Genomic DNA, 27,460 nt, shown 5'->3' with positions numbered 1-27,460 from the left:
GGGTCCAGATTGGTCTTGAAGGAGACTTCATAACCTCTCCTGGCAGACTGTTCCAGTGCTCTGCCACCCTTACCATAAAGAAGCAGCTAGCAGTTAACATGCAATCTTTATTGATCTATTAAAGGTCACTTCTGTTGAGGAATCGAAATGTTTTTTAGTAGGTGATGGGAGCACATTGTCTTCTCAAGCATATGCTTTGCATAGGGCAGAGCACTGCCTTGTGTTTCTAGTGCACCATATGTGGTAAGGAAGAGTTGCAGTCAGATTCGCTTTGAAGAGCAAATGGGCGTCTTGCACAGGCACGCCTGCATGCCATTCACAATGTACATGTATACCATCAATTTCTGACCCTGAACTATAATACAGATAGCGTTCTCTTTGCTTGGTCTGAAGTCTGTGGAAAGACTTTACAAGTTTCTGCACTGTGTTTAATTTTGGATAAGCTGTCTGATATAATTAATACTTGCTCTTTTCCTGTTCTGTGGACTTTTTTCCATAAACAAAAATTTGCTGTAGAACTACTTCAGTCATTTTCAAAAGCATGTGTGGTGCAGCATCTGTTCCTGGAATCTCTTATCCTCTGCTCTAGTAATTTATGGAATCTTCATTGTTTGTTGCAGGGAGGAAAAGCCAGTCTTATGGACCACCTGCCAGGAAAAGTTGAATCTTTTTGTATGGTGAAGGGCTTAGGTTTTTTTTCTTTTTTTCCTTTGCCATCAACATTAGGAGAACTCTTAGTATTAAAGATGTGTTTTTGTTCATGCTGTGCAAAGGATGAGTTTATTTGTAGCAACAGATACTGCTCATAAATGTGAAGCAGAATTATGTATTTCCATTTGCATAAGAGTATTTTTAAACATCCTCTTTTGGAATATTGGACTATGTGCCTTAAATTGGTATCCTCGTTGTTATCCCCTGCTGTTTGGGTGGCTGAAGTGGCAGTGTTCTTTGGTACTGTTTTTGCCTATGCTGTTGTCATGCACTGAAAATGTGAGGAGTTGCACCTTGGAGTTCTGCAAGATAGTGTGAGATCTTGCATTGTAGTGGCTCATTGTAAGGATTTGTATTACACAGAGAAATTGGAAGAGATGATCTGGGAACACATAGCAGAATAATAGTTGTTGATCTTGCTGAAAGCCAAGTAAAGGACAGAACTTAAACGTGTATTTCAGTCTCTGAAAGGAAAAGAACAAATAATTACCGGAGCTGAAGAAACACAGGTAGTCTTGTTCTGAAGTCTTTGCTCCGTCTTCTGTGAAATTGGCTGCCAGAACAAACGTGGGAGCAGTGGCTGATACTTGATACTGATGTAATGGCAAGTGCGTGGTGTCTGGGATTGTCTCAGTTGGAAAGGTGCTTTTTTTTTTTTTTTTTTTGCACCCAACTGGTATTTTTCAGTGCCTGAATATTTAGAGCAACGAAACTTGTTCCACAGCTTTGTTGGGATGCATGATGAGCTTATTCCAAATAAGCTAATTCAGTCACATACATTTAATGCCTTATTTTACTCTGGAAAAAAAATAAAAATCGTAATTCTTATTTCTATTAAGATTCCTTACTTTTGGAAGTAAAAGACCCTTTTGCAGTGTTACAAGCTATCTGTTATTTTGCTTTCAGCTGTGAAAACAAGCTTGCTCAATATCCTCTCGCATTCCCACTTGCAATCTCCAATGCTACGTAGTGAAGCTGTTAAGAAGGATTTTATTTCTTTCTGTTTCTAAGGAAATTAAAGATTCTACAACCATGTACACTAGATATAAGAAAAGTAATTTCATCCAGTGGAGGAATTTCATGGTAAACTCTACACACTGCATGCTGTCTTTCCCAGAGATTGGAAATGGCCATTTCTTCGATGCTTACCTTTCTCTTTTTCATCCTGCCTCATGTCGAGTCAGGCACAACCTAATTTAGTGCTTCATCTTTGATTCTATTTCATTAAGATAACTTTGCACTTTATATCCACTTTAACTTTGGCCGTTTCTAGAGTTGTACCCAAACCTACTGGTTGGTGAGGAGTTTTTCCTTCTTCCTCAGCTTTGACAGTTTTTCCATGAGAAATTGATGCTTACACACTAAGCAGTATTTTCCTTAATAGCGATGCAGTAGGTTTTATTCAAAGTGACTAAGAGAGGTGGCTTTTGTCAGATACTGTCCTCTGCAGTGATATGCCGAGGTGCCAGTAACTACTTAAACCAGGAATTTAAATCCCTACGTTTGAAATATACTTCCTAGAGGTGGGATTTACTGTGGCTGCCTGGTGGAAGCGCGTGTTTCTGTGAAGCTCAGTTTGACCCCATACACACTGCAGCACTAACCCTTGATTCCTCTTCAGGTATTTCCTAATAAAATGATGGAGCTGGGCATGAATGTGGCTTCTATATTCCCTTAATAGTATCTTTAAGGCTCTAAAGGTGCTGTAGATTGTGTGAGTGAAACTATCCTCTGTGCTGTGCCTGGTGCTTTCCATTGCAGACTGTGACATCACTGATCACTGCTGAAAAAGATTGCCTTCCAGCTTCCCAAGCCTTGTGCCTTCTGGGGCTGTGGGCAGACTGCTGAGCTTGCCTGCTCTGGGCTCACAGCTGGTGAGCTGGAGTTATTTATCACTGTTGTCATTCATAAGAATGTTGAGGGTTAATCTGCACATGCTGTATCTGCATAGTGTCTTTAGAGCATCAAGGCAATAATGTAGAATTGTAATTTTATTATTAATATTGGTTATTTCATTAAATTGTAATTTTCAAGCAATGTTCATGTTGATTAAACTCATTTTGTCAATGAACTGGCATCCTTCCAGCAGCATTATCTTGGTTCAAAATCTTTGTCTAATAGTGTGGCCTAAACGTGTAGATAGATAGCTCTGAAAAGAAAATAACAAATGCCTAAAGAAACCCATGCTTTCTTGTTTTTAATCTAGACTGTGGACATCCATAAAGAAAAGGTTGCTCGCAGAGAGATAGGCATTTTGACGACCAATAAGAACACATCAAGAACTCACAAAATTATAGCGCCAGCGAACATGGAGCGTCCTGTAAGGTATATTCGAAAACCTATAGACTACACGGTGCTGGATGATGTTGGCCATGGCGTAAAGGTAAGAACACCTGAGAACTCCAAGTAGAACAGACCAGGAGATAAGGTTAGGTAGAATGACCTTAAAATGTTGCACTCATTTATGTTAGGGAGGACTGTGGGTTAGGTATGCTTCCACATACAAATGTTTCAATAGCAGAATGGGTTGTTTTTATAAATATTTTTATTATTGTTGCTAATTTATTTAAGCAATATTTGCCGTAACTTTGTGACTTGCAGTGGTGGTCAGGGTGTGGAATTTATGGCTTCTGATCTCAGCATAGTGACTTGTAAGAAAAGCCATGACTAAATTCTGAAATTCTGACTACTTCCTCACCTGATTAACTTTTGTGTCACTCCCTCTAGTTCCTTAACTTTTAAGAAAAATTAAGTCATCTGTTGCAGGAAAACAGGCTAATTGGTTTTTTGATGTTCTTTTTTTTTTTTTTTTTTTTTTTTTTTTTCGTAGGAGGTAGAATGGCACACAGGGGCTGGTAGGAGCAGGATTAACTAGTTGGCATTGAAGTCTCAGTGGCACTTAACATCTCCCCCTCGTTTGTGCATTTGGGCAGCCTTGTTTTCCTTCCCTCTGAATAAAAAGCCTTTGTAAATTACCGTCCACTTCCCTTGAAGAGGTTATAGGTAAAATGAATTTAACACCCTTTTCTCCCTGATTGTCTTCATATAGCAGATAATAACTTCGTAAATCTGCCAGAGCAGGCCTTCAGGTGTATTCTGTTTACAGTACTTATCTTGAATAGTATTAAAAAGCTTTTATTCACGACCTATGTATCCTCTATAGCCTGATGTCCGCTGGTCAGTCAGAGCAGCTAGATCAGCCCTTCATGAGCTCTTTGGCTGAGTTCCCGAGGAACAGATATTTCAGAATTAACACAGAAAAGGGCCAAAGTTGCATTGTAGTAACTGTGAATGCACAGAGGAGTCTGATTCCAGCACAAGCTGGAATGTGTGTCTATACCATGACTGCTCCAGGATATGAATTAATGCAGTGACTTTTAACTACTTGGTTTATGTTTTACATTTTTTGGCAATCAAACCTGTATCTAAACCTGTACTAATCTTGTAACTTTTAAGGTTGCTTGACACTTGTTACTTGAGACAGGCTGGATGGTGCTGGTCCTATGTAGAAACCTGAAAGATTAGCCCTGAATTGCTACAGAGTAGAAACACTGTAGGCAGAGAAACTGTTGATTTTCCCTTATGCATACAAGGAGAGAGCTCTATGAATACAGAATGCAGGAACTGACAAATTCAATGTCAAGATATTGGTTTCTGCATTTAAGTGCTCCAGGGGTCAGATGCTGAAGAAAGCATTTTTAAAAGCAGAATCATTATTGGTAGTCCTTGAAGCTTGTAGCTTTGCTACACTGCTTGTATTGCAAAGGCCCAAAACTAATTGCTCAGTCTCTAAATACTGAAGTTGTTATCTGTAGCAGTTGCATTTTCCAGTATAGTCTTAATCTTAGGAGTACTAGTGTCTCTCTAATTGTGAACATTTTAATTGAGGGATTGAAAAGGAGAAGCCATCTACCTGTTTTTAAACAGCTCTTCTTAATAAAGACTTTTTTTTTTTTTAAACTGTCACTGATTTAATCTAGTATGATAAACTTTATCTGTTCCAAGGTAAAATAGCATCCAGGAATAACCAAATTAGCAACATTATTAAGTCAGCTACAAATTACATCTGGCTATTGTTTCTTTGAATAATATGCCTAAGTCTGTTTTATGACTGTGGAAAGCATGAAACACTAAGTGGAAAGGTGATGTTGCTGTTTGGTATGTAGAGTTTTTACTCAAGTGAAATAAGCTGCTGGCCCATCCTCAGGTAGATAGTTGAAGGCACCTGTCATTCTTTTGACACCTTCATCAGTGTTGACCTTCAGTGGATGCATAGTTGAGAAGGTTGGGCTGAGACGGCAAATGACATAATTACACTTGTTTAGCCAACCTTTCGCTGGGTTTTCTAGAGTGTGATGCAGGTCACAGCTGTCACAGAATTATCTCTAGATCTGTCTGTGTCTGTGACAGGGAACAGCAAGCCTGGAAAAGGAAAAAAAAGGAAAATGGGAAGGGTAGGGAGATGGGAAGTTGAGCCTAAAAACAGAACAATGGCAATGATCTGAGGAGGAAAGTTAATTTAATAAATATGATATCAGAATGCAAAAAGCACAGTGCAATACAATATAATTGGAATTGAGACTAATCAATTGAATAAAATGAGAGTGTCCGAAACCAAATTCCTTACTCTGGATTGAAGACTAAACGGCTGGAGAGCACACCCACACACTGCCAGGCAGCGAGGGAGAGTCCCGTGACTTGCCAACTGCTTTGTGACTTGCCAGCTGCTTTATCTTCTCCTGTGAATGCAAAGTCCTCTGGGGTATGTAGTCAGGTATTTGGAAAATCGGCATTCCATGGAAGTAGGGCATTAACTCTTTAACTCCCTTTGCTTTACATGGTGTTATGATGTGGAATACCAATAGCAAAAATCATAAAACAATGACAACAGCTTTAAAGAAAGTAGCAAACCAAGATTTAGACCAACTTGAAGCAAATTCAACCAAAATAACTTCAGAAACTGAATTAGATCATGCTGGAATTCAACACAAATGACTGATGATGCTGAGAAGCTGAGTTGCCTCTTAAGCATGCAGATAAGGGAGAACCATACGAGAAACTGTATTGCAATGTCATGCCAGGAGCAGTCTTAGAATATAGCTCAGATTGTAGTCAAAAAATTAAGATTTTTAACAAAGATTTATCTCCAAATTGCTGGGCAGCAACATCTCCATCCAAGGCCTGGGACATCTTATTTTTCTAGGCAAAGAAAAGTTTGAGTTTTCGGTTTTACTAACTATGGGTCCTTGATTGTCTCTGCTGTGCAACAGTCAATAAAGTAAAATACAATGCGTACATTGGCATTTAAGTATGAAGTAAAAATTATGCAGCACTTGGAAATACATGTTTTGACAAAGAAACAAAAAGGAGAAATACAAGGAAGTAGATACAGATTAGATTACAGCCCATCTCTGCTTTTATTTGTTTCAAGAAATACTGATCCCAGCTAGCAAGGACCATATCTTAAGGAGCAATCTAGAGTTGTTTTACGTAAAAGTAATAAATGAAGCATGAATAAAAATAATATCTCAAACTTCAAAAAAAGGGAAAGAGCAGTTATAAACTTCAGCAGAAGTACTTTCTTTCCGTGTGCATTTTCTGTAGTCATACTTGTTTTTCTTGTCTCTCTGTGATGCTTCTCGTGGCTTTGTTGATGGCCACAGAGGTGGAACCCTGTGCTAAGGATACTGAGGAGGGCTCCATGTGCCCACCTCTTGCCTGCATCAGCAATTTTTGTGGGCTGACAGTAAATGGTGGCAAGTTGTTGCCCCATGTAGTAGGTTTCTTCCCTCTTGGAAGACGCCTCCGTGGAAGGCAGCACTGTTTCCTAGCACCCCTTCCAGCAGTATCTTACAGAAAAGCTCCTATATCCCAAGGTCACTAAGGTGCTTTCTCCTTTCGCCTGAAACTCCATGGCAACCCCAAGCTTTGCTGGCTGCTCCACTCCTTGCCCTTCCTTTTGAACAGCCTCATATGGCTGAAATCTCCATAAGGAGAAAAGCTGCCTGTTTTTTGTTTCTTTGTTTTTAAATATACATTTATGAAGTTAGGTGTAGCATGAGTCAAAATGGGGAGGATTTTCCCTTACTAGACAAACACTGCACTTAGATGGCAACAGGAAACACACAGGCCATCATTTTTGCCAGTCTTCTAAGTATTTGCTCAACTGTCACCCTCTGGGGATGGGGGAACATAGCTGAAGTCATTCTTGGTAAATAAGTGTGATGGTTGTGAATTGAATGCCCACCTTCATATGTAGAGGGTTTGGTTTGAATTATTAGGCAGAGGTTACTTTAACATTTCCCCTTCCTTCTTTTGTGAAAGGAGGGGGGTGGGGGTGGGAGGGAGGAAATGTGCCAACAAATAAATAGGTCAAATACAATTACTCATACAGACCATCCTCAGTTTAAGAGGGGGAGGAGGAGGAGGAAGCTTGGAAGATACCTTGAAAGCCCTGGAGTTGGCCTTAGAATTTGTTGCAATATATATATTATTTATTTAAATAAATAAATATATATATAAAGTATATATATATATATATTATAGATGGCAGATGGAATTGCAGCAAAGTAGGGAATTGAAATGATGCCTTGTGGTGAAGGAGATGGTGTTAAATACATGTGAAATTTAAATGTTTAATAGTTGTAATTAGAATGAGCTTGCAGTATGCAGCAAAAAGCTCTAAAACTGTCTCAAACTTTGTCTGAAGATTCATCACTTTTCAACTGTTTGGAGAAAAGTTTTGGAATTTCCTTGTTTTAAAGCACAAGTTTTTCACTGCACCACAGCTGTAAGAAGCTTTAAAGACCACAAGTCAAATGGGATCTGAGCACTAAAAAGGGTTAATTAGGAAAATGAAGGCTGGAAGGAGTCCTTTAAAGTATGGATGGGGCCAGAAGTTTGCTTGCATCAAGGACTCTGCTCTCACCCTTGCCATGCTTTTGCTCCAGTCACCTGGTGTCTGTGTGCTTACTACTGTCTGTGCGAGACAAAAATGCAGATGAGGAGCTGGTGTGAGGGTGGAAGGCTACGTAGTCATGCCTGCTATTCCTTTAGGATACGACTTGATGTGCTGGCCACTTGAATATTAACTTTTAAATAATTCACTGTAATAAAAATGAAGTGAGCCAGGGATCCCAAACCTGAGCCTCTGCTGCCTTTGTTCCTGCGTTAGCCTCTGCTGAACACTCTTGCTTCAAAGAACATAATTTCATTAATGTCACAGCATCACTTGGGGGTCGTGGCCAAACAGTGAATATTGCTGTAGGGTAGAGAAGCTTCTCTGGGGAGGAAAAACAACCCTCTCTGCTGCCAGCTTTCATGACTGTTGTGAGTGTTGATGGCAGGTGCTTTTCACAGGGCGCTTGCTACTGGAAGTGTGTGTAATGTCATCTGGTACAACACAGGTTTCAAGACTTTCTGGCTGTAAAGAAAACTCATCACTTTGTGATCTATTTATTTTCTAATTATTATTATTACTATTTGTTAGCCTTATTTTACGGTAGCTATTAAATATTACTAAATAAAAGAATTCGGAAAGGTTGAAGTGTTTCAAAACAGGAATCTGATGCATCTTTCTCCATCCAAGGCTGAGGGTTAAGTGCTGAGGGAATGATACTGAATTTGCCCATCATCCACAGATTGTGTATCTTAACGGCGTTTTAATGTGTAATATTAATATGTAATATTTTAAAATTAAATGACTTTGGAAACTTAAAAAAAAGAGAGAGAAAAAAAAGAGAAGCAGAGCAATATTGACAAGCTACATCTGGTTACTGTTAACAGAAAGCAATGCAATTACTCAGTTGCAAATAGTACAGGAGACGTTACAGTTAAAGATAAAATTTCATTGCAGAAACTTTACCTACACATGTTCTGTTTTGTAAGAAATAATGATTTGGAGCCTAAGTCCTTGCCACATAGCTGCCATACAATAGATCATAATAAAATAAAGATCAAAAAAGCCGCCTGGACTGTTCTGGTAAGGAAACTGAGACACAGTAATGATTTCTTTAAGAACAGCACAGAGTTGGTGGCAGAAGCGTGTTTCCCTCAGTGTCTGACACCCACGTACGAGCTGCCTTCTGAAAAACAGCTTTGATTGCAGATGTCCTTCTCCCTAAGTCCCTGTCTTCATTTCTGTAAGGAAACTGTGTCCTAGACTGGTTCTTACTGCATTCTTCCCTCACATATCCCATCCGTTCATATACAGATACCCTTCCTGCTGCTCTTCCTGCTCCCATTGTGTCACCTTGCCATACTCCAAACTCTGACCTGCTCCACTGACAAGACAGGAGACAATCCCTGTGCAAAACCAGTGGGGATGCCTCTGGGGCTGCAGATATACAGTAGCACTTCAGAAGGCCTTAGGGCCAGCTGCCTTGCTCCTATGGTTGTCTCAGATAATTCCCCCTTGATTAATACAAGAAAAACCTTTCTTAAACAGAAGGGGAGTTTGGCTGGAGAGTCATCAAGAGCGATCATGCTTTTCTTTTGTGGTTAATGACAGATTACTGGTCAAAGGTAATGACATCTAAGGATAGTTATTGCTTTTACAGAATGTACGTATTACAGTTCTGAGTTTGCCTTACGCTTTCTATTGATGCAGATTAGGCTGACAGCAGTTTTTAAACCTGTGTTTCCATTGGACAGCAGTTAAAATTGATAGTCTTTAAGGTCTGCTTTCAGCAATCCCATGCATGGCAGAATACAGATTGAAACTGGCTTTTTAATTTCATGACTTGGAAAAATATTAACCACATAAAGGAGGAAATGTACTGCCAACCTGCAGAGAGATTTAAAGTTGATACAACCTAAACTGAGGCATTCCTGGCTGAAATTAGTGTGAGAAGCTGCCTGGACTTCAGTGTGGGGAGAATTTTGCTGCTGCATGCAACTGGATTTTGCTGTTTCCATGATTTTAGATAGATTTGCTCATGTAGATGAGTTTCATGCAGTGTCAGTAACCCCAGCTTTCCATGCACAATTTTAAACTCAAGTAATAGCTTTCTGGTTCCCTGAATCATGACTAATGTTCACTCATGACTTGTTGCTTGGCATGGAAACTATTAAACATTCTTCCAATGGCTGCCTCTTGAAGCCAGCAGCAAAGCCCTTCAGAAACTTGGATGTCCTTTGGCTAGCAGTAGATACTTCTGATTGCCTTAGACTCTGTGCATCCATGCCAGCTGTGAATCTTCTGCCATTCACAGCCTTGTCCTTTTATTCACGTACAGCAGAGCCCTGCAGTGCTGCCTCTGTCTGCACTTATTTTTCTGCTGTTTAGATGGACAGAATTGTGCAGGCTGGAGTTGCTGAAACTGTGGCCTTAAGCAAGGAAGCCTCTAACTTACATTGCTTTGCTGTCCCAGAACATTGTTTGCTGTGTCCATACCTTTGGCTGCGATAAATGCTTCAGATGACTTGTAAATACCTGCTTTTATCCATTGCTTGAAGTGCATTACTTCTTTCCAGCCCAGTTATGTCTGTCAGTCCTTGGCTAACCCGTTGTCTCTTAAAGCCCTGCCCTGTTAAAGCCCTGTGGGTCTAACACTGCACTAGCTGTCATTCTTTGGAAGTGCAGGGAGGTTGGCTTCTGTTTCTTGAACCTGAAACTATGGTTTCTGTCTCTTAATTCTGTGTCAGCCCTTCAAACTGTATCCATGTACTTTGCATGTTTTTCCAAGAAAAGCAAGACACTGTTCTCATCTTCAAAATGTCTCTCTGCTATGATGCTTGCAGGAAATCCCAACCAGTAGTTCTGCTTAGCATGCTCTTTCATTCTGGGAGCATCCTTATCTGTATGGTTCTGTACTTTGACATCAAAAACATCCCCAGCAAATCTATGCACTGTGGTGTTGTTCTAGAATACTGGTGTGGTGTATCTAGAATACTGGAAGCTATCTCCTGTGCGTACAGTAACACAACTATCAGGAGGAGAGAGTCATGCTCATTACAGCTTCTGCAGGAGTTTTCAGTACATGCCAAGAGCTCAGTGCTGCTCTTTGTTTCACTTAGCTTTTCTGAAACCTTTCACACCTCCTAGCTCTTCATTTACAAATCCTCCTCCATACGGGCTTCCCTCTTCAAGCTGTGAATCTTGTGTACCGCTGCATTTTCCCCATGCCCTATGTTTCCTTCCTGAATCCAGCCTTCCTCTGCTGATGAGTCAGTTGGTCCTGGTGGGCATGCTCTGCTATCTGGCCTGGCAGCAGTTGGAAAAATGCTTGAACCTATGCCAAACACACCTGCTTTTCCCTTTGGTTTCCTGCTGCTTCCTCCCCTCCCTGTCCTCCCCCCCCCCCCGCCTCCACATACATACACCTTTTTAAGTCTATATGGTTACCAGAAGCTGCTTAAACTGTTTCCAGCTCAAAGAGATTTTTGGAATTGTTTCGATAGCACTAAGTTTGGCTTTCAGACCAAGAAATACAGCATGATTGACCTCATAAGATCAGCCAATAAATACAAGAAAATGTCTCCTAATTAATTAGCTTACTAACCATGATTAAACCAGCCATATGGCTCATCTCCCTTTGATTCATCTGCGTTCCTGCCATACTTCTGTCTTCTGGATGCAGAGTTCCTCTCCCATAAGAATCCCCACTCCCTTTGTGTTCCTTCTTTCTGTGTTTTCCGGTCCATATGACTCCTGTTTATATTAACAGCAGCACGGGGGACATGCACAGAGCTTTTCACTTACTGAAAGCAGAATGACAGCAGCCACCAACTCTTCTGCATAATAAAGAAATGTGTGCATGTTTGTGGATCTGAAAGAGATGAAGGTCACCTGGTGAAGTTGTAGCAACAGAGATAAAGGTCAAGAGCGGCTGGACTTCAGATAAATTCAGTATGTTGAGCAGTGCTTAGCAGCAAACAGGTTTGAGATGAGATGAAAGATTCCTGATTCATTGCTACATGAAGATACTCTGTTGCTGCAGTGGAGGCAGAATGTAACAGTGATTAAGGAGGGGGTGGGAAGATTCACCAGAAGTCTTGAGTGAAGCTGCAGAAGAGAAGGAAAGCGAAGAAGGTTTTTGTCTTTGAAGTTCCAAAGCAGGCACATTTAATGATAGAGACCGGGTAAGAAACCATGCCACCCTTCCTTTGAAGCCTTTAAAAGGTTTCTGTCTATGGCTGCTAGGATGGGGGCAGGGGGAACAGAACAACAGTTTCACTTTTTGGTCTCTTTATTTGTGTTATGCCATTGCCCTTGGCAACTGGTAGAGTAAGGGGAAGGATCCTCCTATGAGAGGGGAAAGCTCAACTGCTAAAAGCTTGTTTTAAAAGTATAATGCTTGGGAGACTACCCTGGCATCCTGGAAACTGCGTGTCATGTTTATCCTTGAAATAAGTATGAAGGGATAGATGTGGTTCAAATGCCTTCAATCTGTTACTCTGCGGATGAACCTCAGCCCAAACTGGGAGGGAACAGGATGGCCTTCAAATTTACTTCCTCAGCTAAGCTTTTTCATTTGAATTTTGGAATGGGCTTTGTGTTTTTGTAATATGAATAACTTCAGGGCACTGGCTTTCAACCTTTTGATTTTTAAATCCCAGCTGCTCCTCAGTGGTTGGGCAGACCCTGTCAGAAGTGTCACACATCTGCATTGCTGTACTGCGTATTTTAATTATTTTCTCAAGGTTCACAAACTCCTTTACATTGGTCTGTGGCTCTTGGTCTGGAAATGACAGTTTATTTTCAGATGACCTTAAAAATAGTACTGGGATTGTTTTATATTTTAGGGGTGCTGAGATGTTATAAAAAGTGAAACTACCCCTTGTCTGCATTCAAAACGATGAGTTCCCACCCTGTCAATAAAATTAAGGAACTCACCTTGGATTTAAAAAAAAACAGCACATTAGTTTTCTGTATAGAATTATGAAGCCAAGCTGTCATAATTTTTTCCTCTGCAGTCACGAAGGCTGTAAAAATAATACAGTGGAGTCGCATAATGACTTGACTCTAAGAGCTGAAATTTCAGCATGACAATCATTAGAGCACTGCCAACACTGTTTTGAGCAGCCAGCTCAGTGCTGGCTTGAATCAGGTTTCAATCAATAAACCAGAGGTGAAAGGCTCTGCTGCTCATCCTGTCTGAAAACTCCCTTTTCTTTATTTACCATTCAAAGCAGCAGCTAGAATTTCTTCAAAACACACAAAGGTTAAGTGTCAAAACAACGGGCAAGTCCATTCTGTGCCATGTAGCTGCAACTGTGGTGTTGTGAACAAGTTCTTAAGTGCACGTTGCCATTGAAATAGCATTGATTTGGTTTTGGAATTTAACAGTCAGCAAAGGACTCTTCAACCCTTTACAGCCCATAAGGAGCCTGTCAAACAGACCTGGCAAAGCTCAGCTAACCTTCGTTTTGTCACAAGTGGTTTTTCTCTGAGTGTTGCTTAGTCATGGAACATTCTGCTGTGTGACAGCATGAGCCAGTTATATCTTTGGTAGCATACTGGGATGTAGCTAACACAGATTATATTTTTAAATGTGATTATCTGTAGTTTAACCTGTCCTGCCAGTTGTGATGGATCTGCCATTAATTTTTCCCTTTTTCCCCCTTTTTTTGCCAACGTTAAGTGGCTAAAAGCCAAGGTAAGATGTGTTATTTCTCCTTTGCCCCACAGTGCCTCATGTGACTGATAGTAGAGGCTGCAGAGCCATTAAAACTGAAAACTAGCGCTCTCTTACGCTCTCCTCTGCTTTCCATAGGATATTTAGATTAAACATGCTGTACTTGATTGTTTCGTTGTTTTCAGCATTTAGCCTGTGTCAATATATCTGCGATACATTGACATCTGCATTTACACGTAGACGATTAATTTCTCTAACACATGTAGTGCTTTGCTCTGAAGTCAGTAGATGCCTCAATTCCCTTCACTTACATTTTTTTTTGCAGGAGACTTCCCAGACAATCTGAATGACTCTGCTAGTCAAATAGCAGGGGCAAGCTGAGCCATCCTGGGCCTGCACTGGCTATATTGTTCTGTCAGCATTAAAGCTTGATTGAAATTATTATCACTCCAACTGAGATGAACACAAATGTGGCTTCCCCTGAAAGAAAAGAGGGAAACGAGAGATTTGTGCATGAAACTGTCAATTGCCAAGCTTTCTGATGTCTGTTGTACATTAATAGCAAAAATAACATTAAGCTTGTATTTGAACTCTTTGTATATACTATTGTCTGTCTTGTGTGTAGCTGAAAACTTGCTGTTTGACAGCTGTCTGGGAATTCTCGCTTCATGTTCTTACACTTTAAAAAAAACCAAAACCTGTCAATAATAGAGCTGCTCCGTTATAAAAATAAAATCATGTTTTCCCTTATTTCAGCATGGAAATAACCAGCCTGCAAGAACTGGCACCTTGTCAAGAACAAATCCGCCTACACAGAAACCACCAAGTCCTCCCATGTCAGGCCGGGGAACTCTGGGGTAAGAATGAATAGTGCTCAGTCCTGCCTGTGTAAGATGCAGCTTTAAATGCGCCAGTGTCGATGTTTCTTAGATAGGTGGATAGAAAGCAGTTCTGATTGCCTTTAGGAAATAGCACAATTAGTTTTGCTGTGTAAACCCTTACAGCTGCACTGCCTCGTATTTTCATGGTGACCTTTTGAAATAACTGCTTTTCACAGGGGAGCAGATTTATTGTAGATATGGATAAAGGAGAAGCTATTGTTATTCCTGAATTTTGGGCAGAAGTCCTGGGTAATATGAGAGAATATCAGTAAGGTTTTAACTTCAGCGGAGGAAAGATTTCATTATTGAAGTTCTAGTCTGCTTGCTTCTCATTATTACAGAGATAGGAAATAGCTGTTGATAGCATATTTGTTGCATTATCTAAGCAAAATTCATGGCATCATTAACATATTGGCAACACTGATTCTCACTGGCTTGTGAATTTTTATTTTTACATTTAAATGAGGAAAGATTTTGCTTTTCCCAAGCTTCTCTGTGTCCAGAGTTCCCTACCGTGTCATCAATTTCTCTGCTCTGGACCTGTGGGGAGTGAAATCTGCTTATCACTGTATGCCAGCAAGTATTTGTTGGTAGGGACCAAAGCGTGAATACCTGAACAGCTCAGAGCACATTCGGCGTGGCTTTGTCTGCTGAGAAGGCGTCTGAAACAAGGTCTTCTACCTGTTTGTCACGCTTAAGCTTCCCTTTATGCTGTGGGTGGCTGAGGCACTTTAAAGCTGTATCGGCTTCAGGCATGTTGTCTGGGAGAGCTGGGCAGCTGGAGAACTTAGGGGTAATGAGACAGAACTGGAGAAACAGCCAAGGAAAATTAGGAGCAGTAACTGCTTTTGTCAAAGACTTAGTGATTTTTAATCCTGATTTGCTGCTTTGCTGCTTCAGGATGGCAGTGTTTATTGTGTATTCTACAGAAAAATTACCCTAGGGGGTTCCTCAGCATGTTTTCTGAAAATCATTGCTCAAGGGCACAAAACCGGCATTCCAAGTGTCTTTCTTATCCCAGCTGAGAGAGCGTTGTTGCTGTTGTTGTTGATCAGCCTGGAAAGCTGGGTAGGATTTTGCATCCTCCTGGCTGCCCCCAGTGTGGCAGCAGTGTTGACGGGCTTCTGAGAACTCTCATACTCCTGAACAAGCCAGAGCAGTTCAGTTGCCTCAGCTGATGCCTGATAAGGATTAATCATCCCAACGTCATTTCAAGATGTGCTCGATGAAAAGCAGCAGTTGGCTGAGGGGAAGGAATAACGTGGGTTCCTAACAGAGATTTCTGTCTGCCCTTCTTGTTCAGGAAGTACAGCTCTTGTCTCGAGCAGCCATATTCTGCCAAAGCATGAAATATGATAGGCATGACTGTTTTCCCTAATATATGCAGAAAAAAATGCTAGAAACCGCAAGGATGCCGCTCTTCTCCCTTTCATCCAGAAAACAGAGATAAGCATGTAAAATCAGAACAAGCTTCATGTCTAACATGGGCCCTGAAGTACATGTACGGCATATCCCTCCAAGGCAAGAGCAGGGCAATCCAAAGTGATACTGGGAAAGTCTCGCTCAGAAACTGCCTGAGCTGTGAAATGAATGAACAGCAGGAACAGGGGCTTTCTGGGGGGTTGCTCAGGCTGGGAGCACTGTGCAGGGGACAAAGTGAGTGAAAGGCTGCAATTATAGGAGCTGACTGGAGGGAGCAGCTGTACCACGAGGGTACCTGGACCAGAGCATGACCTTGGGCTGCTTTTAGTTCCCCTGTGGCAGTAGGCACTGGGTGTTGGCACTGCTGTGTCAGGGAAGGGTTGCTCTCCTCTGCCATGCAAGATAGGCAGAAAAACAGAGGGATGGGTTGGACTTGCGTGGCACAAAGGAATTATTTTTTAATTCTCTGTGCTTGGGAGTTTGAGTCCTTCAATGAAGTTAAGGAGAACAAGGAGAAAACGGAGTTCAGATGAGCCTGAGGATGTAGCAGGATTTGCTTTTGATAGGATATTGAGATTGGATGGGCAAAATAAATAGCGCTATTGAGCCAAGGGGCTGCATTTCTTATTACCAGTGCATTCCAAGATAGAATACTTGAAAATGTTAGTGTTCAAGGTTATTTCTGTTGGAAGCACATTTTAAACCTTCTGTGCTTATTATTTCACTTGGCGGTATTTAGAGCTCTATCTCTTATAACTGGAATACAAAGTCACTTTATTTTTCCCAGGACTGATCTCTTCTGATGAGTCTACAGGTGGTGGCAGTCTGCACATCAGAGTCACCTGCAGTTCTTTATATAGACAAACTAATTTACAAACACCATCGTTCATACAAACATGTTATTTCCATTTTTCTCCTCAAGAGAGTTTTTAATAGTTAAGTTTTTAGTTAAAATTAAGCACTGTTGCATTCTACATTGTTAAAAAGAAGTCGATACATTTCTTAAAATACTTTGAAGCCATATAACTTAACAGCTTGGTTATAACCAGCAATGGAACAAGTGATTAAATGCCAGTAGTTTACTATTTTTGTTTTTGCTTAGCTGGTGTGTTGCCAAGTTCCGTGTCTTGCAAGGGATCTCTTGGTAACTGGTGAGAAATGAAGAGCTCTGCAGCTCAGTACAATACACACACTGTTCTGAAGGCAGAAATGGGGTGGGTAAATAGATCTCAAAAGATCCGTGCTGCATTTCTGAGTTGATGCAGTCTGCTCATTGACCTTGGAAGTCTCTGAGCTTCATTTTCTGTGTCTGTAGAATGGAGACAATGAAGCTGATCTGTGAAGTACTTAAAGATCTGCTTAAGTGATATGCTTGATTACAGCATAAAACAGTGCTGCTAGGAAGAGCGCTGATGATTGCAAATGTAACTTGTTCTGTGAATAGTTTGGACTTACTCCTGTCTTAATGAGTTGAATACCTTCAGCCAAGAATGCTTTTAGGATGGTTGAGCATTTGGAGGAGAGGGGGAGAAAGAGGACATTGTTAAAAGGGAAAGAATTGCTCACATGCAGTGAGAGCAAGATAACCCTGGGATATGGTACAGGTGTAACTGCTGCACAGTATGTAGTTCAAAGCATGTGTTTTTGGTGATGTATTTAACTTAGACTTTTTTAATCAGTTTGTGCTGTAGGCCAACTTGTAAGGCTTTTTCCACTTTGGAGAGTTGAAGGTGATTTTCCCACCTCTCACTGGTGGAATTTGTTTACTATACTCTACTGTGGGTCACTGTGGTCTCATCTGAAAACAGAAGAAAACAAGTGGCTTCGCTACTTTATGCAGTTATCCTTTTGATCTACTGATTGTTTATCCTTCTGTCTTCAAATCTTTTTCTCCTGACCAGGCGAAATACTCCTTACAAAACCCTGGAGCCAGTCAAACCGCCAACGGTCCCTAATGATTACATGACCAGTCCTGCCAGACTGGGCAGCCAGCACAGCCCAGGGAGAACAGCTTCCTTGAACCAGAGACCAAGAACACACAGGTAGAGTGTTTTTTCTCACTCACACTCCTTCCTGCCTGGCACACTGCTGCTTTCTGAAAATCACAGAAAAGCTTTGAAGCTTAGTGCTATTGGCAGCACAGACTCCATTTGTTTTGTTCTGTGGTACTTTTTTCCCAAAATAAGCAAAACTTCAAAATTTATGCAGATGAGAAGTCAAGTAGTGATGAATCCTACTGGGTTGAAAGCTGCCTTGCTAACCTTAGCCTAAAATGCAGTTTTATAGAATAGTTTTTTTGTTGTTGTTTTCAAGTCCACTATTTGCAAAGGGGAAATTCTGTTGATTAAACACTGTGATGAAGGTAGTCTGAAAGAGCCAGTTGCCTTCTTTTGACTGAAACTTAATGCTTGTAATCAGTGCTTGCTTGATAGAAGTGGAATGTAAAGCTTACTCACAAAGCAGGTATTGGCATTAGCCAATTGTTTCCACATGCTGGAGGATTTTGATGAAAGAGTAGTGTGTCCTGAGGTGCGAAAGGTATCAGTGTGAACTTTGTTCTTTTTTTTTATCATGTAAATTTATTCTCAAACTGCAAGGCTAGATTTTTCTTGAGCCTCATGAGTGAGTTTGGTTTCCTCAGTTTGACGGTATCAGAACTTTCAAAACTGCAGGATGAAAAAGCAGACAAAAGAGTCCAGTGTGGCTAAAAATAAAATGGTAGTTTATTTTTCAGAGAGCTGCTTCCTTATTATTTTTTTTAACACCCTGTAGACAATTAAACACAATTGGTCACTAATTAGGGATTGTGGGTATTTTGGACACGTTGTTCATGAAATACCATCAGAATTAAATAGTATCTAAATCTGGATGCAGTGAAGATCTTGTTAATCTGTTTAGCTGGCTCCAGTGAGTGCTCTCTATACTTGTCTCACATGGTCTGTATTTTGTGTAGACTGCAGTTACGAAGTCAGCTGCAACCATGGTGACAAGATCAAGGTCTTCAGCAACAGCACACTAATTTTAAAGGAATTATCTTGCCTTCAATTTCAGATCACAGATTCTCTTTTTGTTACACTATTATTTTCTTAAGAAAGGTTTGAATGATTGGTAGCTAACCAGGAACGGTAAATAAACTGTAAAATCACCAGGTACTTCTTCATTAACATGAATGGGTGAAAGTGTTTTGGCTTCAAGGCATCTTGACTGCTTAGTTCCCTTTATATTATCCATTTAATCCGTGTAAATTCAAGCCTTGGCCTAAGGAATGTTCTTGGGTAAGAATAAGGACAGATGTTGTCTGAACTTTGATTCCTTTTTCATTCCTCAGTGAAAAGAGATGTTTTGGTCTCTGCAGTAGATCACTGAAAGCGTGCTCTGTAAAAATCTGTATTGCTGGCCTAGGACATATTAACAGTACTGAGACAAACTGCCACCTGGATGTTCTGTTATCTTATAGACTATCTTAGAAACAAACTTCTCATACACAAATTGTGTGCATGTATGTGTGAAAAGGCATATTGGCTATACAGATAATTATTCCTTCCCTTCTCCTGACCAGCTTGGATAATTGCAGTTGTTCTTAGTGAAAAACTTCTTATTCTAAGCTTCTGTTCTAAGTAGAGAAAAGGTTCCTTCAGCATAATTAATTTTAAATGATTATTTGTAGTTTAGGCATGAACTCTTCCAGCCCCAGCTTATTGCTTCTAATTAATATGAGGCTCTTGAGCTATTCCTGCAGTTGTTACTCCATTGCCTAAAACTGGTATGGTTGCTTACCTTTTTGTTTTTGAAGTCATGTAATTAGACATTTTATGCATAGTTGTGTTCATCAGCTTAGCTAATTCCATTTATTAGGAGTGTAATGCTTCCTGCATAGTTGATTAGCTATTTGAGATTGTAGGTAGAGACAAGGGCTTTTTATGGTGGATTTTTTTATGGTCTGTAATTGAGTTAGACCAGAAGAGTTCACACAAAAAGCATGGCTATCAACACAGGCTTTTGTAGGAAATGTGCACTAATACTTGTGTTTTTCCGTTCTTCTCTTATAGTGGTAGTAGTGGAGGAAGTGGCAGTCGAGAGAATAGCGGCAGCAGCAGTATTGGCATTCCCATTGCCGTGCCTACACCTTCACCGCCAACCATTGGACCAGGTAGGAGGGACTCTTCCCATGCTAACTTAAGGCTGTAACGACAGTCACTTATGTCTGTACAAGTAAATAGAGGTTTTTAGCTCAAATGAAATACAGAAGATGACCTACAGAAAATTACCAGTAGTAGAATTCAGACTTGTCAACTGGTGCCATTTATTCTGGTACAGTCTGAAATTGCTAAGCTGTGGGAGAGACCACTGAGAGAAGTGGGAGAACTGGTGTGTATAGCACAGCAGTGAAAGAGAGCCATGCAGGATCTCTCAGTATCTAAAGCATAATTTGTTGTCTTTATGAATGACGACTAGTGGGAATGTGTAGAATCCTTTTTTTATAATTACTGTTACATAGCAGGATTGTCTTGGTGACAAACCAACCATGTCTGTCACTTGTTTACTGTTTGTGACTTTTGTAACAGATTTGTGTTAACTTTCCCAAGAAAGTAGTGAAATTTTGGTGCAATGTATTTTGCTATTGCACCTGTTGAATTTGTTCCTTGGTTCACTTTCTTACACACGTGTAGGTTTTCCTTTCTCTTTCCCAGATGTTTCTGATCCTGCACTGGTCCAAGTAGGCATATATTTTACTATCATCTGTCATCCCATTGAAATAAATGGGAATAAAACCTGCAGATACAGAACCCTTTGTAGGATCAGGGCCTGAGCTTGTTATCAGTTTACTCAAGTTGAATTTTTATATTTATTTGGGAAGCCTATCAAGTTCCCTTGCTTTCTTACCTGCTTTTTAAGTATGTGGCCTAATTGGGAATATAAACTATTTTATTAGCACACATTTCTGTTCCTCCTCCTCCTGGAGCCCCGCCAGCACCACCACTGCCACCACCTCTCCCGATGGGCAGTCTGATAGGTGAGACTTGTATCAATGCTGAAGTGATTGCAGTCACGCTGCATAATCAATAATCATCTCTTCCTAATGGACTTAGTGAAGCTGTTTTTTCATCTGTACTGGGGTCTACATGATTTTAACACAAAAATCAGTTCTGACGTGATTTTTTTTTTCTTTAAACAAATCTAATCTCCACTAATTTCCTGTGGTTAAAGCCTCTGAAGGTAAATGTACAAGGTATGGGGAAAAAGCTGCTAGCTGTTTGAAATCTCTATTCCCAGCAAAGCTAAGGTCCAATCTGTCTGATCTGAAAGAACTCAAAATCAGCTGGAACATTGCCATTCTGCTGTATCACTCTTGCAGTTGAAACTAAGCTGCTACGGTTGCACTCTCACTTAAAAATGGTAGCTGATGTGTAGAGTGATGTATGTATCCTATCCTGTGGGAAGAAGGTGACTGAAAAGCAGAAGTGTCTGTCACAGTGGCTTGGGTTTGATCCTGTAATGCTGCAGGCAGATACCAAACTGAAAGACTTTATGATACAAGCTGACAGTTCTTGAAAAAATGCTTCAAACATTACATGTTGCTGTTAGGAAGGGATTTAAAAGCAATAAGTGTAAAACCATGTAGAACTCTCCCTTTCCTATCACAGACTGATGTCAAAATTCATAGATCTTGTTATGAAATCAGCTTTGGAGGCTTTGACCCACGTAACCCTTTGCACTTTCTCTTACTGAAGTGTTAAGAGAAAGTGACTTTGGATGGCACTACAGGACTGCAAACTTCTGACCACACACTGTGCCATGCGTGTGCATTTTGTATATATTTTTATCTGTCTGTATAAGATATATACATATGTATTTAAAAGTACAGAACATTTTATTGCGAAACAATTTTTGCATTCAAAAATTGCAGTTGTGCATTGATCCATGTGACCTCAACGTTTGAGATTCATTAGTTTGCAAGGCTTGATGCTTTCATTTATCTGTCAGAGGTTAATACCAAAAAAGAACTGAAATTGTTTTATTAACCTTGGCTTTTGTGCAGCAAGCATGGGGAAGGTAAAAATGGGTATCCATCTTGAAGAATGAGTGACATATCTTTCTGATGGCCTGCACTGGTGATTCTGGTCTATTAGAAGTGCAAATTCCATGAATATAAAAGCACAGCTAGCAAATATGATTGGTGAATGTGCCCAGTGTCTGAAGCTCATGACATTTATTTTACTATTTTATTAGAGTGTTTTCTATATCTGGTTGGAGACAAATTCTGGTTCACAGTGGAGAACATTTGCTTTGAGCAGAACGTGTGATTTTTCTGTGTGCACTTTTCAATAAAGGGTATTGCATGTAGAATTATTGAGATATGCTTAGGTGCTGGAATCTGGTCCAAGTTTCCAGCCCTGTCCAGACTGTCAAATTAGTTATCAGCATTTCTCAAGTGCCCTTTATATGAATGTTGTTTTACATCCTGTGTGTGTTGTCTCATTATTGATTATAATAGGGAGGTTTGTCTTCTGTTAATCTCTTATTACTGTCTTAATTTATTGGTGATGTGTGGTCAAATAATTCCCAGGTTCTGGGCTTTTTCTGTTTTCTGCATTCTATCCCAAGTAATGCTCTGCTCAAGTCTTTTCCTTGATTCCTCTGGCTAATGCTTTTCAGCTGCTCCAGGTTCAGCTCCTGGTTCCCAGTATGGCACAATGACCAGGCAAATCTCGCGACACAACTCTACCACTTCTTCAGCATCTTCTGGTGGATACAGACGGAATCCTTCTGTGACTGCCCCATTTTCTGCTCAACCTCATGTTAATGGCGGGCCTCTTTATTCTCAAAATTCAAGTAAGCTTCTGTGCTCTGAAATCAAAAACTGTTTTGAGCAAAATGATTGTAAAAGCATGCATGGCATTTTAATTCATTTGTGAAGAGCATCAATAAGATTATTGCTTTCTTTCCTAAATTAGAAGGAAAAACAAACAAGAAAAACTCTTAAGTTGCACAGCAATTGTATTGTATGCAATTTCACTGTTTTTGCCCTCTGAGTTGTTTGCTGTTACTCACAACAAGAAATTATGATGATTGCCTGTCTAATTGTGGGCACATTATACTTAGCATTTCAGGTGTGCTTGGAGAACATAAACTAAAACCAGATTTTTTTGCAGGAGACCTAATGTGGTTGTAGTACACTTCTTCCACTACTGCACTAGTGGCAAGAGAGTGCTGTCTGAGCACAATGCTCATAAAACAGGCTTTTACCATTACTCAGTATCTCCCTGTCTCTGTCTTGTTTTCAAATCCTATTTCTGTCTCCAATTTTCTCTTTTGTTCTTCACTTTAAACTTGACTGTTAGAGAAGGGACAAAGAGTTCAGTCTCTTTTCTTTTTAACAGATTGCTCCTCTGTGCTTCTACACCAGTAGTAGACATGGAAATGAGTGAGCGGTGGGATGCGGATGGGCAGCTGAGCCTGGTTTTAGTTGGCAGGGCTCTGCCTAACTACAGAACATGGCAAGCAAGGTTGACTGCAGAAAGTTCTGCATAAGAGGGATCTACTAGAATCTTGGTGGAAAGCTTTGTTTAGGTTACAGGCTTTTTCTTTACTGTTTTAAGTCCAAAATTATCCTTACTGAAATTCTTTCTTACTGGAAATAGCAAGGATCATTTTGACCAGAGGAGTGATTGTGCACACATTGCTTCCAGAGCTGTGCCAACTCTAAACTTCAGAGTGATATTTCTTTAAAAAGAAATGTTGGTGTTTGGGCTGAAGATCTCTACAGATCAGTGCTACCTGGTAGTATATTTATTCTTTAGGAAAGAATACATAGACAGTATTTGAGACACCGGGGTCAAACATTTTCTCAGTGGTTTACAAGCATGACATTAGTCCAAGAACGTCTTTCTAAGCAGGCACAGAACCTATCTCCTTTTTTTTGTTTATCCCCATTCCTAATTTTCAGACTGACTCTTCATTTTCTTCCACACTCCTGCTCCCCAAAATCAGTTCTCCATATTGACAGAAACCCCCTCCTGCTCGAACAGTTGAGTTCTGATGAATAGACAGGACTTGTGGAAATATTCACCTTTGAATGCTCTGCACACCACTATTTCTGAACATTTGGAGTTTCCCAAAGCAATTTTTTGCTCAAATGCAGGTGCTGTTCCTCAGCCTGGCATCTCTGGTGCTTTCAAAATACTGATGGTCAAAATTTTTTTGAACAGTATTTTGATGATGGGTGTTTTTTCCACTTCAAACTGTTTTTTCTTCTCTGTTTCTGTAACTGATGATTTTTTTAATGCTACTGTCATGACATTAAATCTAGGTTCCATGTTTCCTTAAGGTTTTACTTCTCATGCTAACAAATATTCTGTTTTTTTCTTAGATGTTTACTTCAATTTTGTGAGAAACCTGTTTGTTGTCCCTCTTTTATTGGCTGTTTCCCTCATTCAGTTGATTTGATTATTAGTTTTGTAATGAACTAAATGCTTCGTTTTTATTCATCAAACATTAATCTTAGTCATGGCTTTATTTAAAACTGTTGCTTACTTGGAAGTACGGAACCTCTTTCAAATTTGATTCCAACTGGATTATGCTGCTGAATTCCCATCTTCACAGGAATTCTCTGTTTTGATGCAAGAGAAATTCTCCTGAGAAGAGGCACAGTGTAAACAAATGAGTTGATGTTCTGTTGTTTTTTTTTTCCTTTTTTGTTTGCGTTTTTCTCCCTGCTCCCCACCTTCACTGCTATCCCACCAGCACTGACACTTCATGTGGCACGTCCTGCTGCCACCAGGCCACTCTGCTGTGTGCAGAGGGAGAAGCTGAACACCTCAGTTGTCAACCCAGCAGGGCTGTGCGCTGGTTCAGTGCTTCCTATCTTGTGTCCCTCTGAGCAGGGCCGTGCTTCAGGGGAAACAAGAAGCCTTTTCCACTTTGCAACTTCGCAGTTCTTAAGTTACAGAGTGCCGCTAACCACAGAGGGCTTAATAACTTGAAATAAAACACCATTCAGCCCTAAACCTACCTATTTTCCTTCCAACAAGCAACAAGTCCCTTTTAAAATGCAGAACAACAACGCTGTGAGCTGTCCCTTGTCCCCATCCGCAGCAAAATTACAGGAGGTGCTCTGTACAAGTACTGATGTCACAGCATTGTTTCCTTTGTAAAGTTGCTGTCATTAGTCTGTGTCAGTGCTGTTTTGCTGCATTTGATGTAGCTCTCTGCTCTGATGGTAGAGGAGGAGTCCAGAGTCCTCCACACCACCGCCTTCTCATCTGGCAGAACTCTTTATGCAGAGAACTCCTGGATCTGAGCAATTGTGAGCACAATGAGAAGCTCAGCACTGCGTGCTGCTTGAATCCCTCACGCATACCCCAGGAGCTCCCAACTATGGGCTGTGCTCTGCTTTGTGCTCAGATGGATGCAGGCAGGTTTTGCTTTTTGGGCCTCGATTGGCTGGCCATGAATTCAGCCTCGTTGGAAACACAAGCTTGAAGAAGGTTCTTCTGTGTGCGTGTTCTTGTTGTTCTTGACATACTTTGTTTTGTGGTCCTCGTTACTGACGGCTGCTTTTGTTTGTTTCCTTTTTTTTTTTCCCCCTGTGTCCGTTTGACTTCCCCCATCTGGTATGTGCCTTGCTACCAGTTTCTATTGCTCCACCCCCTCCCCCTATGCCTCAGTTGACTCCACAGATACCTCTCACAGGCTTCGTGGCCAGGGTGCAGGAAAACAGTAAGTTTGGACAAGCTGAGCTGTTAAAGGGTAGAGCCTCCTTCCTTCTAGCATGCATGGCTGGCAAGTCAGACTCTCTTTTGTTTCCTTTTCCAGAAGCTAATACCATCTTGCGTTGTAGTGTCAATATGCTACTGGAGCTGAAGGGCACACTCGTCAATATATTATAACATGTGCATGATTACTACTGACCCATTTAAGTTCTGAACTGCAAATTTATTAGAGAAATACAGTGTGAAATATGTGGCATCTGCTTCATCTGAATGTGGAAGTGTATCTTAATTAAAATATTAATTTCATGTTGAATCATCCTGCTCGAGGCTTTTTCAGTAGGGATAATTGATTAGTTTTTATTAGAAGGCTTATGCAGACTGTCAAAATATGTACAGTGCAATCATTGACTCCAATACTGCGGTAGTTTCTGGGGAGCCACACAGGCAATTGAAGATGTGCAGTGTTACAATCTAATGCCACTACAAAGGAGTTCCTGAGGTATTTCTCCTCTCTCCCGCCTTTCATTCTCCATTGCTTTGTGTTCTGTAGCCAGATTTCCCTACTGAGCTGCTTGCAGCATAGCTCTGTGGATAGATTTGTGAGAGATGCTCCCTGGCTGTGATCTGTTTTCCACTGCTATCTCTGCTTTTACCATTATTGCTCGATTCATTTCAGGAGAGTGTTCCTATCCCGAATGCTAGTGCAGGGTTAAAGTCTTGCTCCTGCTCTAGGTTCATCTTTGCTGCGGGAGAATGTTGTTGTTTTGTAGACAACAGAAAGAATGCAATGCAGGTAGGGCATAAAATAACACATTTTTGGGGTGTTTGGGAATCATGGTGGAGTCTGTTAGAATCTCAGGGACTGTTACTGTGCAGTGGTGCTCCAGGATATGCTGAGGGGCCCTCAGCACTGATCAGAGCTGCTATAAAGCTTCCCCTATGAGCTCCTTAGTGCTCATATTGTGAGCATTTCCACAGGCATAAGAAGCATCTCTGTGGTTCCCATTCAGAAAGAAGGTATTTTGGTGTTATATTAGGTGAATGTTAAGAATTGTGTTTATGTAGATTAGCATGCCAGAAAATTGACATACCTTCTCAAAATGAGAAGTGTAGAGGTAGATGTACTAAAGATGAAAGGTACAAAATGGCTTTACTTGCAGATAAACTTGAGAAAATTGACACCTGCTTCTGAATTGTGCCATGTATTGTCTTCTTGGAGATAACGCAGCACTTGGGAGAGCAGAGGTGAAAGGGAAAGACTATTTGTCCGTGTCACAACAAAAATTAAAGCTGACTTGTGAATGAGATTGCAGCAGAAAGTAGCTTGAAACCTGGTTTAGGAATTATCATGTTTATTTTCTTTCTTTAATAGTCTCTGGGGTTTGAGAGTTCTCTAATGAATGTGGCTTTGAGCTGCTGCTGCTGCCTTGTATCAGAGGTGGGAGTGTATGTGGTAGCTGTGCATGCACTCGGCAGAACTGGATGGCAGGGGACCTTCATATATCTTGTTTTCAGCACAGTCACAGGGAATGGAGTTACAGAGACAATGGTAGGCTTCTGTCTTATGGGAAAAGTAATTTTTCCCTTTTCATAAAGATTGGTGGGTTTCGAAAGCATTCTCTGTGCACACTGTGGACTCCTTTCAGACTTTTTCTAGGGCAGGGGATTAGAAAATGCTCAAGGCCTGTTCTTTTTTCCTGCGCCCTGTGCCCAAGCTGTGGGTGTTTCCTGCAGAGAGGTTTAGCAGTGTACCCAGGGATCAGCGACTGGCTGTCAGCTGCTGCACTCTCACACCCAGTCTGTTAAAGAGGAGTCTGCAGGGCCCCACTTAACAACAGGGATGTGAATAGAAGCTAGAGAAGATGCTTCGGTTTGGAGCTTTGTTAAGTCTGGTCCCTGTACCCTTCCTCACTTAGGGTACTTTTGTATGCCATGTTTTCCCCTAGAAAAATAAATACTGTTCCTGATTTTGCCTGGCTGAGTTGAGAGCCAGGCAATGTCTGGGTTACAATCCCGGAGGTGGGGACGCATTCATGGGGTGACACTTGTCTGATTTTCTGTTCTGTTTTCTCCCCTTGTGTAAATGTGATGTTGAATTGTTTTCCACGTTTCCCATAAAACACGCAGTGTCAGCACAGCATTTTGGTCAGGGTGT

The 27,460-nt window shown here is 40.7% G+C and overlaps 1 protein-coding gene across 22 annotated transcripts in view; it reads left to right on the top strand.

Annotated features, from left to right (window-relative positions):
• The window catches only part of ABI1 (abl interactor 1), a 77,012-nt gene that overhangs the window by 45,271 nt on the left and 4,281 nt on the right, over nt 1-27,460 (top strand). Inside the window, exons 3-10 of one of the 22 annotated variants that reach the window (XM_015853241.3) lie at nt 2,918-3,094; nt 13,296-13,310; nt 14,046-14,146; nt 17,494-17,634; nt 19,642-19,742; nt 20,526-20,606; nt 22,259-22,426; nt 25,226-25,312. In XM_015853241.3, the coding sequence (XP_015708727.1) occupies nt 2,918-3,094; nt 13,296-13,310; nt 14,046-14,146; nt 17,494-17,634; nt 19,642-19,742; nt 20,526-20,606; nt 22,259-22,426; nt 25,226-25,312 (871 nt within the window). Of the gene's footprint in view, nt 1-2,917; nt 3,095-13,295; nt 13,311-14,045; nt 14,147-17,493; nt 17,635-19,641; nt 19,743-20,525; nt 20,607-22,249; nt 22,427-25,225; nt 25,313-27,460 lie in introns of all 22 variants that reach the window. The other 21 variants (XM_015853240.3, XM_085538766.1, XM_015853242.3 and 18 more) reach the window with 21 other exon arrangements.

The sequence above is a fragment of the Coturnix japonica genome, chromosome 2 (assembly GCF_054131305.1).
Source record: "Coturnix japonica strain WE chromosome 2, WE-NBRP24, whole genome shotgun sequence".
In the NCBI taxonomy this organism is placed as follows: Eukaryota; Metazoa; Chordata; class Aves; order Galliformes; family Phasianidae; genus Coturnix; species Coturnix japonica.
This window is presented reverse-complemented; position numbering and strand designations above follow the sequence as displayed.